At 41.1% G+C, this 13,653-nt stretch overlaps 1 protein-coding gene across 1 annotated transcript; it reads right to left on the bottom strand.

The window, feature by feature from the left end:
• Positions 1-12,372: 12,372 nt before the first annotated feature.
• On the bottom strand, positions 12,373-13,314 carry LOC129681842 (olfactory receptor 4D10-like). Its single transcript, XM_055614020.1, has one exon. The coding sequence runs from the start codon at positions 13,312-13,314 to the stop codon at positions 12,373-12,375; it is 942 nt and encodes a 313-aa protein (XP_055469995.1).
• Between the last annotated feature and the right edge of the window lie 339 nt (positions 13,315-13,653).

The raw sequence follows: 13,653 nt of genomic DNA, 5'->3' as shown, positions 1-13,653 counted from the left end.
TCCAAAGCCATTCTATTTATTGCAATCACCACTCTTTAAGCATTCAGTAAGTCGGAGTCATTTCTTCACCTCAACTTTAGTGTAAAGATACCAGAAAAATACTTCCTGACTGGCTGTTTATTTTCAAAGCCATGCACCTACCAGATAAACTTGGGTGCATCATAGACCACTCCACTTTCTCACACATCTGCAACACCCCAGGACTGTGCATCTAAAACCGATGTCCAAAAATAGAGCCAGACTCTCCCAAATTAGGTGTGATTGTATTCATGACGCTAAGTTTATTACAAATTTCAAAAGTATACATTTAATCAATGGATACTTTCTTACACAGTTGTGGTCCTCACAGTACAGTTGGGACTGGACTCATGTCAGCTACACTGCTCACAAGCGCAGCGAAGGTCTTAATCAGTCTGATGGAAATACAAATATTTAGTGCATCAACAGCTGTGGGGACCAAGCAATGGTGCCCCAGTGTCATGGAAGCACCACAGAGCTCTATTTAGGTCAGTTATAGGAAGCTTTAAATTTCAACAGTGGAGACAAATATTTGTCACTGTCTGGATGAATTCCAACAACAGAGGTAGAGAAATAACACCATGCAGTGGTGAAATGTCACAGCCACACAGAGAGCACAGAGAAATGCAGTGCAGTGGGCTGGTGGGGGGGGTGTGTGGATGAAAGGAGGCTCTTATTAGTAATGTTATTTCTTGGATATCATCAATCAGTGTTTTATTGTTGAATTCCATGCTTCCTAGGTACTGTTAATGATTGATCTAATCATCCTACATACTGGCTATGCATTTTGTGAAAGAAACATTGTATAAGCAGAAGGAGATAAACAGAGTGGAGATACATTGTTCTCTTTTTTCCCCCCTCCAGCTCAATACATGTATCTTTATATTTCTTATTTGAAGGACATTTGAAAAACAATCTGAAGAATTGCATCTACCAGAAAACTTTTTCCATTGATTTTAACATGTCACAGCCACACAATAAGCAATTGAAAAGCTCTCAAGTGCCCGATGACTTGTCTCAGACTCAGGCCACCCTCTGAATTTTTCTTAACACAATGTCCCCTTCCATTACTCAACACCTACCTTGTTGTTTGTCAGTGAGATGATTGTCTTTGGCCTGAAATAGTTAATATCCTAGAAAATATTCAAAGTTAAATTAGTTAAACACGATCAATGAGACAACATCTCGATTTCAATAGTCACATAACCCTAGCTAGCAGCTGAGTATCTTTACCTATTTCCTTTATCTTAAAAGTTCATATAAAATGATGCGATGCTAGGTCCCCTGTACCGCAACTGTTGACATTAATTCCTGAGAGACATGCTTCTGGAGGTAAGGCCCTTTGCGTGACTGAATGTCTTAGTGTCCTTGCTCCATTTGCCTTGGTAGCAAACTCAAGCGGTCACATCTTTAAGGTTCTTCTACTGTGTCCCTGTCTTATATTCAAATCCCTCAGCCTCAGGCTTAATGTAAGCCCGGCAAAGGGAATATCACTGGATGAGATAGCAGAAGGAACTGATTGACTGTAGTTTTGATCATTCAGTTTCAGTGGGAGTCATTAAAATATTATCAAAACATGCACGTACACATTCACACGTATTGACATATATTGGCTGGTGTCCAAATGCTTTAGAGGTAATACAAGAAATCTGTTTGATTTGTATCTTTAACCTTTTTCACTGTGCTCCTGTGTCATGTCCTGGTCCCTTAGTCTCAGGCTTATTATGAAAACTAAACAGAGCTGGGCAAGCTAGTGGAAATCAACTGGCTAGTTTCACTTCTGGTGGTGGAGTTTCAGTGGGGATTATTAAATTGTTGTCAACGGATACACCCATGTGTAAACAGAGATCATTATGGGAAAAACACAATATTTCTTATTCAGGATATCAAGACAAAAATCGAATGCCCTTAATTCTAAAGCTTAAGCAGCTCTTTTTTAAAACATGCTAATCCCTGTGTCTAATATGTTTCCTTTATGTCTTTAAAATTATATAAAAATACAAAAATCATACATTATAATACCCATATTTCTGTTTTAAAATAGTATTTATTTTATGTGCATTGTTATTTTGCTTGCCTGTATGTCTGAGTGAAGTGAGGGTGCTAGACATCCTGGAATTGGAGTTACGGATGAGTTACATGAGCTACCACATGGATGCTGGGACTTGAAACTGGGTCAATTCTAGTGTTATTAACCAGTGAGCAATCTCTCTAACCCCTAAATGTCCATATTTCTTACATGGATAAAGTAAAAACGTTAGAAAACCAAAACTGGACCTCAAGCAGTTTCCCATAATTTAGCCTCCTCATCAATACGGCTTGTGAGCCTGGATATCCACCTCTTCTGAATGCCATTGAGGATACTCAGAAAGGCACACCTGTCAACTCATTTCCACACTCCTGCTACGTAAAACCATCCATTTTAGAGAGCACTAGATAGTGCTAAGTGTGTAAGTAGAAACACGGAGAGGCATTGGTAAAGCCGTTGACATAATAGCACTTGCTTTGTGTTAAAGCCCTGCTCCACAGAACCGGATGGTAGGGTGCTGTGCCCTGGAACACAGCTGAAATGTGAGTCTTTGGTTGTTGTTTTTTCAAAGGCTATGAAGTCTGCTTCCTCACTTTGATCCAGGGGTGAGTGACTCCTCAGTCTTACTTTTACTGTCTCTGTCATCATGTGACAGAGAATGAAAAGCAGCAGATACAAGGAGAAGAAAAGGACCAATAGGTGGCAGAGATAACTGACTTGCCCCAAAGCGTATTTTAGTTAATGACTATTTTTACACAGTGTGAAGGATGTCTATTTACTTGTCTTAATGTTGTGTCAAAATACCTGACAAAAGCAATTTAAAAGAAGGATTTGTTCTGGCTTGGGCTTGCAGGGTACAGTCTCTGGGGGAAGCCATGGTAGCCAGGAGCCTGCATAAACAGTGAAATCTGGGGCTGAAGAGGTGGCTCATCAGAGAAGAGCACTGCCTGCTCTTCCCAGCATCTGGGTTTGATTCTCAGAACCCACATGCAGGCTCAGAATCATCTGACACTTCAGTCCCTGAAGATCAATGCTCTCTTCTGACCTCTGTGGGCCCTGCACAGGCAGAGGGTGCACAGAGTACATGCATGCAAACGCTTCTGTACATTAAATAAATAAGTAGACAAACAAACAAATAAGTAGAATTTCTGGCGCTAGAGAGATGGCTTAAGAGTATGTACTACTCTTCCAGGGGACCTGAATTCGATTCTTAGCATCCATGTTAAGTGGCTCAAAATCACCTGTAACTCCAGGTGCATGAAGATCTTACTCCTCTGATTTCCTCAGGCACATGTAGTCATGTACACATGCAGAAATATACATAATTCAAAGTAATAAAAATTTTTAAAAAATGTTCTTTTTAGAGTATAATGTGTTTTTACCTTGGGTGAATAGACCAATTTTTTTTCATGGGCATTTTTCATTATTATGATGATGATTATTATTTATTATAATTTATTCACTTTGTATTCTGGCTGTAGCACCCTCCCTCATCTCCTCCCAATCCCACCCTCTTCCCCCCATGTTCTTCCTCTAATCAGCTGATAGGGGAGGTCCTCCTCCCTTACTATCTGACCCTAGCCTATCAGGTCTCACAAGGACTGTCTGGATCTTCTTTCTCTGTGGCCTAGTTAGGCCACCTCACCAGGGGAAGGTGATCAAAGAGTCCATGTCAGAGACAGCCCTTGTTCCCCTTACTAGGGAACACACATGGAGACTGAGCTGCCCATGGGCTACATCTGAGCAGGGGGTCTAGGTCCTTTCCATGCATGGTCCTTGGTTGATTCATCAGTCTCTGCTGGACCCCTGAGCTCTTAATTTTTGCCTCTGTTGTTCTCCTTGAGGAGCTCCTGTCCCCTCCAGGTCTTTCTATCTCCCTCCTCTTCCATTAGATTCCCTTCACTCTGCCCAAAGTTTGGCTATGAGTCTCAGCATCTGCTTTGATACCCTGCTGGTAGTCTTTCAGAGGCCGTCTGTGGAAGGCTCCTGTCCTGTTCCCTGTCTTCTCCTACTTTTGATGTCTATTATGTTTGCCCAAAGCTGCAGAATCTTCATGACACAGGGCAACAACAGGATATTCAAGAGGAGTCCCAATGAAGATTCAATATTGATAATGTAGCAGAAGCCAGAGGCCTTGAACCAGACCAATGACTCATTGCAATAAATGCTTATAAGCAGAAATGTGTGGACAAAAGGAGGGTATACTGTGTGACATACTGTGACGCTACAACTTCTACTACAAGATTTTTTTTTTATTCTATATTATTTTATTTTATTTTGTGGGGGAGGTTGCAAGGGCAGAGGAAGGATATGAAGGGATGAGATGAGAGGGGTTGGGGTGCATGATGTGAAATTCACAAAAAAAATCAATAAAAAGTAAAAAGTTAAAAAAATGCTCATCATTGTGCCTGGCCCGTCTTTTTATTAATCAAGCATATTATTTGACAACTTAATAATATATATATATAATATAGTATGATTATAATCACCTACCCCTTTTTATATCCCTTCCACCTCAGTCAACCCCACCATACAAGTCCATTTCTCACACTTAGGACTTTCTGTTTTTCTTTGTGACCCTCTGAGCTTAACCAGGGCTATCTGCATGATCATGGGTATCAACTCTCTAGAGCCTGGTGGGTTCACCAGGGCGCACATAAACAAAGACAGTGACTTCCTCTCCTTCAGCATCCAAATAGACAATAAAGGGAAGGGGAATGTTCCATGACTCCCACCTCACCCACTCCCGTTTATGCCTGGGTATTGAAAGGCCCAATCATGCTCCAGCCCAGTGCAAGTGACAGCAGCTGCTGTCGGCTTATGATCGAAATTGCTGTGTGATACCTCAAAGGTAGCATTTTGCAGTCTTTCTTTCTGTTATCTGGATTTTACCTTCTTTCTGCTCTCTCCCTCTTCTGTGATGCTCCGTGAGCCTTAAAGGGTGGTATAAGGACTGAGACCTCAGTTGCCACTTATTCTCAGGATCCCGAGAAACTGTGAATCTCTGCATTCACACCATTCGCTGCAAGGAGATGCTTCTGTGATCATGGTTAAGAGTAGAATTTGCCTATAAATAAAAATATAAATATTTAGAAGGAAGTTCAACACCATGTCAAATTATCAAAACATTAGTAGTAATTCCCACTCCCAGGGCCTATGATCAACCAAGCTTGGGTTTTGCCTAGGTTTCTCATACCATGCCGGAATTTCTGTTCAAGCCAAGAGTGGTTAATTACCTCCATGACAGTCATGCCATCATTGTATCAGTGGGCACATTTTGCCTGGCAGATCAGTATCTTAGGTCACAGTCTTCAGAGCTGGATAAGACTGCTAGTAACTGTTCTCCTCCAGCAGCTGCCATGACACTTTCTCGTATTATGAACAGCAGGCAGCAGGGACTGATCTTCAAGTTCAGTTCCAGCTTGATTTCCTTATGTCCTGTAATCAAGGTGCATGTTGTCTGCAGTGATAGGATCTTACCGTGTAGCTGTGGTGGGCAGATGAGGGCAATGGTGATGTCCTGTGCTGTTTTGGAAGCCTCTGGAGCCTTCCTGACCTAAGTCAGAGGGAGACACTCTGCAGCTGTCACTGAGATGTTCCTTTGGTCAGCCAGAGCTCTGGAATTGGTTGTATTTACCCATGTGAGGTCTCTCTGTTCAAAAGATAGATTACAGGTGTGCAGTTTTCTATATACGTTCTCTTGCATGCTTAGTTTTGGATACTACCCACCTTACCGTTTCCTTCATCCCCTCATTTTTTTTCCCCATTTAAGCCTCATCAGCCCAGGATTCTACCTTCTAATTTCCTCTCTACTATTCATCTCCCTTTAGGTTGCATTCTCTCCATTCCCCCAAGCCAAATCCTTTGCAGTCTGTAGAAACACTTCAAATTAAACACAAAAATAAATTAAGATACATGTGTGAAAGAGAGCGAGTGTGTGTGTTCTTTGTCTTCTGGGCCTGGGTTATCTCACACAGTATAATTTTTCCCAGTTATCTCTATTTCCCTGCACATTTCATTATATGTATTTTTACAGTTAAATGAAACTCTAGTGTGTAAATGTACCACGTTTTAATTATTCATTCATCACTTAATAGACATCTAGGTTGGGTCCATTTCAATGAACATGGATGTGTGTTTCTATTGTAGGGTAGAGAGTATGTGTCTGGGAGTGGTACCGCTGGGTCAAATGGCAGATCTATGTTTAGCTTTTTGAGGAGCCTGCACACTGATTTCCAGAGTGGGGGTACCAGTTTGCACTCCTGTCTGCAGGGAGTGAGAGCTTCCCTTTCCTGACATTCGTTCTCTGCAGTTGTCTCTTGATTACTTAATAAAGGCTGTTCTTACTGGGCTGAGATGGACTCTCAAGGTAGTTTTATTCCATAGTTTCCTGATAGCTAGGAACGCTGAACAGTTTTTATTTCATGCATTTATTAGATATTTGTACATCTGTTCCATTTAATTGGCGATATTTGTTTTCTTTCTTTCCTTTTTGTTTTTGTTTTTGAGACAGGTCTTGCTAGTAGCCCTAGCTTTCCTGGCACTCAGTATGTAGGGCAGGCTGTCCCTGAGCTCACAGAGATCCACTAGCCTCTGCCTTCCAATTTTTGGGATTAAGGGCGTGTGCTGTCATACCTGGTCCACATCTATCTATCTTTGTTTCCTTCTTTCTGTTTTTTCCCCCTTTTTTTAAAACTTTTTTTTTATTTGTTACAATTTATTCATTTTGTATCCCAGCTGTAGCCCCCTCCCTCATCCCATCCCAATCCCACCCCGCCCTTCTCCTCCCATGACCCTCCCCAAGTCCACTGATAAGGGAGATCCTCCTCTGCTTCCATCTGACCCTAGCCTATCAGGTCTCATCAGGACTGGCTGCCTTGTCTTCCTCTGTGGCCTGGTAAGGCAGCCCCCCCTACAATCCCCCCCAACACCTCCCAGCTTAGGAGAAGGTGATCAATGAGTCAGCCACTGAGTTCATGTCAGAGACAGACCCCTTCTCCCCTTACTCCAGGGAACCCACTTGAAAACTGAGCTGTCATGGGCTATATCTGTGCATGGGTTCTAGGTTATCTCCATGAATTGTCTTTAGTTGGACTATCAGTCTCAGAAAAGAGCCCTGGGCCCAGATATTTTAGTTCTGTTGCTTTCCTTGTGGAGCTCCTGTCCCCTCCAGTTCTTTCTATCTCCCTCTTCTTTCATAAGATTCCCTGCACTCTGCCCAAAGTTTGGCTATGAATCATGAATCTCAGTATCTACTTTGATACCCTGCTGGGTGCAGTCTTTCAGAGGACCTCTGTGGTAGGTTCCCATCCTGTTCTCTGTTTTCTCCCTCTTCTAATGTCCGTCTGGTTTGCCTTTCTTAGTGAGGATTGAAGGGGAACCCTCCTCCATTGCTGGTAGGAACATAAACTTTTACAACCACTTTGGAAATCAATCTGGCACTTTCTCAGACAATTAGGCAAGATTCAGTTATACCACTCCTAGGTATATATCCAAAATATGCTCAAGTATTCAACAAGGACATTTGTTCAACCATGTTTGTAGCAACTTTATTCATAATAGCCAGAATCTGGAAACAACCCAGATATGCCTCAAAGGAGGAATGGACACAGAAATTGTGGTACATTTACACAATGGAATACTACTCAGCAATTAAAAACAAGGAAATCATGAAATTTGCAGGCAAATGGTAGGAACTAGAAAAGATCTTCCTGAGTGAGGTATCCCAGAAGCAGAAAGACATACATGGTATATACTCATTTATAAGTGGATATAAGCCATATAATATAGGATAAACATACTAAAATCTGTACACCTAAAGAAGCTAAGCAAGAAAGAGGACTCTGGGTAAGATGCGCTTTCTTGTTTGAGACAAGTTTTTTTTTTTTTTTTTTTTTTTTTTTTTTTTTTTTTTTTTTTTTTTTGTTTTTTTTTTTTTTTTTTTTTTTTTTTTTTTTTTTTTTTTTTTTTTTTGTGTGTGTGTGTGTGTGTGTAGCCCTGGCTGTCCTGAAACTCGTTTGGTAGATCAGGCTGGCCTTGAACTCATAGGGATCTGCCTGCCTCTGTCTCTTGAGTGCTGGTATTAAAAGGATGTGCCACCATACCTGTCTTCCTCGTATTTTTTTGTTTAGTTTTTTCCTTGTGCAATCTAGACATATTAATGCTATGATATATGTATAACTAGCAATTGTTTTTTTACCCTCATGTAAGCTGCCTCTTACTCAGTTGGCCATTTCCTTTGCTTTAAAAAAGTCTTTTGTTGATTGTGTTCTTAGGCTAACCTTTAGTCATCTGGTTGTCCCTGGAATTGACTGGTGGTTCCTGGTGCCCACAGGAGGAGTCCTGGGCCAGAATCTGGGTGTGCCCTGGGTTTGGCATCCCTCCTCGGGGTGGTGGATAGGGATTTGGGCTGGAGGCTGGATCTCAGCGAATAGCCCGCAGCTCTCCTGCTGCTGGCTGTGTCCCAGGACCTACAGACAGGTGGCTGGGATGGGGGTGTCTAACCTGTGTGATCCTGAGGTCCAGCAGGTCTCCTCAGGAAGGCAAGCAGAGCCGTGGACTGTAGGCTCGAACGGCATACATGGCAGCCAGAATCCTTCCTCTCGCAGGGGAATCAGAGTCAGCAACAAGGCCCCTTGCTTGCTCTACAGTCATTGAGCTCCTCCTCAGACACCATGCACACTGGACTCCACCGTCATGGAGCTCGTTTCAAAAGCCTTTTAATTTAACAATGTTCAGTGTGTTAAGTGTTTTTCTTACTTCCTAAGCAACCAGAATTTTATTAGAAAGTCTTTAGCTATGCCCATGTCTTTTGGTGTCCAGCATTTTTATTTAGAAGTTTCATTAATTTTTTTTGTAGGAAAAGATGTTATATATTATCTATTTTTTTTAATAATTTAAGTTTATTTTTTATAATTTATTCACTTTACATCCTGATTGTAGTCTTATCCCTCGTCTCCTCCCCGTCCCACCCTCCCTCCCTTTTTCTCCCTATCCCTTTTCCATATATCTCAGAAAGCCCTCCTTCCCTATCATCTGACCCCAGACTATCAAGTCTCATTAGGACTGCCTGAATTCTCTTTCTCTGTGGCCTGGCAAGGTCCCGCCACCAGAAGGAAGTGATCAAAGATTGGGCAACAGAGTGCACATCAGAGACAGACCCTGCTCCCCTTACTAGGGCACCCACATGGAGACTGAGCTTATACAATCTATGTTATTTATCTGATAATGTTTAACCCTTTCCTACTTTTTTGTGGAAATATAGTTCTTTGTTGTTTGAATTTGTTTTCATGTTGTCTTCTTACCAGTTTCTCATGAGAATTCACCTCTTAAAGTGAATATCCCTTGGATGTGATGTTATTTCTTCCTGGGTATTTTCAGTAGTTTCTTTTGGACAGTTTTGCTTTTTTTGTTGTTGTTGTTTGTTTTTGAAGACAGGGTTTCTTGTGTAGCCTTGTCTATTCTGGATCTGCTTTGTAGACCAGGCTGGCCTGGAACTCACAGTGATTCACCTGCCTCTGCCTTCTTGAGTGCTGGGATTACGGGCATGGACCTCGTCCAGCTTTGTTATGGTATTTTAAGTGTAGTCATTCATTTGTTTGCTTTTAGTTTGTGTAACTTCTTGGATGGGTATATATATATATGTGTGTATGTTTACATATATAGATATATGTATATATACACACGTATGTGTAAGTGGATATATAATATAATATATATATTATATATATATATATAATATATATATTACAAAACTTGTGAGTTTTGGTCCATACTTATTCAAATATCCCTTTTTGTTTTCTCCTAGGACTTTTGTCATGCATAGATTGTTTTGTTTCATGGTATCTCACAGGTGTCAATGACTCTCCTCATTTCTCTTTACTTTTTTATGTTTATGTTTCTCTGATTATACAATTCATGTTTTTCTCTCAAAGTTATTATTGATTTGTTATCATCGCGTACAAAAAGTAGTAAATAATTGTTGACTGAAGCAACACTCAGAAAGCCCAATCACCAGATACGTCTCTGGGATGATTTTACAGAGGTTTTCATCTCTGGTTTGAACCTTGACTCATTGAACCTTCCAGTTTCATACCCGTATCTATTTGGTGCCTTAGAGTGTTAACATTATTCCACTTTGTAATCATGCCCATGTCCTCAGTGAGCTTCAGACACGTTCTCAAGCTTTTACAGTAGAGAAGAGGGGACACTGCGTCTCAGTCCGAGCGTTCCAGGGCATTCTCCCAGATCAGCACGGGGCCAGTCAAAAGCTTGCTGCAGCTCTTTCATCTAGTAAACTAAGGTCATAAGCTAAGGTCATTGTGCTACCTGCATGATGAGGGTTTTCAGAGACTAAACATGGGTGTGCCTGCCAAACTCAGGCCAGATAGCTTCAATGGACTTACTTTCAAGTTTGTTGACCTCTCCTCTGCCCGCTTAACTCTGCAATTGACTCCTCCCAGGCAGTGTCTCATTTCAGTCTTTGTGTTCTGTTCTGACACATTTTGCATTTGTGTAATTTGTCAGCCACGAAAGTTCTCGGCTACTATCTCTTAAAACAGAGTTTTCTTTTCATTTTTACTATTTTCTTCAGAAACAACTGTTATACTCAGCACTTATTATCTTCACTCATTTTTGCTTCCATGTTTATCAATCACCTTTTTGTGCATTCTATCTGTGTATGTGTGATCCTATTTCAGTTCACTATAGTTTTCTAGAGTTTTTTTGTTCTTTTTATGTCTACCCTTTACTTTTAGTTTCATGTTTGTTTACATTTGTCCTACTTTACTTTCTATTGCTGTGATAAAACACCATGGCCAAAATCAACTTGGGAAGAAAAGGGTTTATTTGGTTTATATGTCTCAGTCACAGTTCATCAGGAAAGTCAGGGCAGGAACTCAAGGTAGAAACCTAGACAAGAACTGAAGCAGAGAGCATGGAGCTGCTGGTTACTGGCTTGTTCTGCATGGCTTTCTTAGTTTGTCTTTAGAAAACAACTATGTACCACCTGATCAGGGGTGGCAAGATCACAGTGGGATGGGCCTTCCCACATCAATCACTAATTAAGAATATGTTCCACAGATTTGCCTATAAGCCAGTCTTATAGAAGCGTTTTCTCAATTGAGGTTCCCTCTTTCCAGAAGACCCTAACTTGTGTCAAGTGGATAAAAAGTAATCAGAACAGCATTTTACAAAAATATTCTTAGTTTTTCCAAAACATTTACATTTATGTCATTTTATTCATTACTCTAGTTTTAAAGTCTTTGGTATTAAAATTTATTCTGACTTAAACTATTGTAGCAATATTTGCTCTTGTTAGTGTTAGTCCAGGCATAGTTTTCATGTACACTGTTTTATCTAATGGGAGGATTCCCGGAATCTTCCTCTGGAAATAATAATGTATTTGCCTCTTTCAGATGTTCCTGGGGGGGGGAGGGGTAACAATGCAATGCCAATATATGTATGGTATTATTTTTCTAAATATAAGAAATGCCAGTTTCCAAAGCCTGCTTCTGGTAAGTTAAATATGGCATAGCGATTCTGCATTATTATCAGTTATGACAATCACAAATTATTGACTTTTAAATACATTTCACTTCAGTCTTCAGTCTTCCTGGATACGATGATACAGGAGGGAGGATGAAATACATTTTGTTCTTCTGAAGGAGATTACACTGCCAGGACTTTCTGTGTGTCCTCATGACATAGGCTGATTGGAACTTGGAATGTTTCTCCAAGGTCTGCTTGATTGTGTTGTAATCACACTATTGTGTGCATGGGTTCTAACCATGTTTTTGAGTCTAACTGTTGCTTTAGACACGTGGAACCCAGGTGACAGCATTTGCTGACTCAATCCTTTCTGTCTTCTTTGGCTTCCATGAGGATGTGTTCAAGAAATTAATTCAATTTCAAACATGAAAATCTAGCAGGGGGTAGTGATTCACAGCTGTAATCCTTGCACTTGAAAGGTTTCTGGGAATTTGAGGCTAGCCTGAGCTTCACAATGAGTTCCCGAGCAGACAGAACTATAGAATGAAACCTGTCTCAGAAAACAAACACAAAACAATGCAAAACCTCAAGTCTGATTACAGTGTGCAATTATCTTTTTGTGTATCTATTTCTTCATATTCCACAGATTCCACTGAGATCTACTTGGTGATTCTGTGAGCCAATATTTGACACACTGAAAATATAGAGGAGGATTCAAACTATGAATCTGAGATCTTTGGGGATGTTTTAAGCCACTGTGGGAAGAAAAATGACAAGTATAGAGATTAAAGCTTATTTCACATCCAAATGTTTCAAAATGTGGGGACAGGAGGAGCTTATTGCTCTTCTCTATCAAAGGGTCTAAGTCTTTTCCTGAGTCTCTTCATGGCTGACTTCATCTCCTGGTTCCTCAGAGTGTAGATTAAGGGGTTGAGCAGAGGGGAGATGACTGTGAAGGTGACATTGATGGCTTTATCTGTGGGGAGGGCAGTGAAGGGCCGGGCGTAGACATAGATGCAGGGCACGAAGTGCAGGGTGACCACAGTGATGTGGGAGGTGCAGGTGGAGATGGCTTTCTTCCTGCCTTCTCCTGTGTGTGACCTCAGCATCATCAGAATGACTGTGTATGACACCAGCAACAGCGTAAACCACACAGTAGCAACCAGGCCATTATTGGAAATCATCAGCACCTCAAATATGAAAATGTCTGTGCAGGCCAGTTTGATGACCTGGGGGACATCACAGTAGAAAGTGTCAAGAACATTGGGTCCACAGAACGGAAGTGTCAACAAGAGAGAGATCTGCACGATGGAGTGGATGAAGCCCCCCACCCAGGAGGCCACGATTAACCCAACACAACGGCCTCTGCTCATGATGGTCACATAATGCAGGGGCTTAGAGATGGCCACGTATCGGTCTAGAGCCATCACTGACAGAGAAAACACATCCACTCCCCCGATAAGGTGGAAGAAGAACATCTGAGTGAGACAGCCATTGAAGGAGATGGCCTTTCTGTGTGAGAGAAGGTCCACCAGCACCTTGGGGGCAGTGATGGAGGAAAAGCAGATGTCAGCAATAGACAAATTCCTGAGCAGGAAGTACATGGGGGTGTGAAGGTGAGACTCACAGGTCACGGTGACCATGATGAGCAGGTTCCCCAGCAGAGTTGTCACATACACCAGGAGAAGGAAAAGAAACAGCAGCACACTTACTTCTTGACTCTGGGTCAGGCCAAGGAAAATAAGCTCTTTGACCCTGGTGTAGTTTTCCATCTCCATTAAGTCACCCTCTTTCTTTGCTTTTTGTTTGAAGGATCTGGCTGTTTATCTTGTCTTCCTTAGCTTCTAGGATGAAATTGAGTTCTTCTGTTTTGCCAAAAGGCTTAAAAGTGGTGGAGATGCCCACAGTTTAAATATTGTAATTGATTTGGAGATCAAATCAGGTTGCCACTTGCAAAATAAGTCATTAATTCTTTCCCTACAAATCAATGTTAGGAAAAAGATTATAATAGGTAGTGACAGTTAAGCATCATATTTTAAAAAAGAAACAAAGAAACATCACTGAGGTACACTTTAATGCTTTATCATTTTTTTCTGCTTTAATGAAATCTATTCAAA

Source organism: Psammomys obesus, unplaced genomic scaffold (genome assembly GCF_907164565.1).
Source record: "Psammomys obesus unplaced genomic scaffold, mPsaObe1.curated_primary_1811, whole genome shotgun sequence".
Lineage (NCBI taxonomy): Eukaryota > Metazoa > Chordata > Mammalia > Rodentia > Muridae > Psammomys > Psammomys obesus.
The sequence above is the reverse complement of the archived record's forward strand: the minus strand, read 5'-3'. Positions and strand labels throughout refer to the sequence as shown.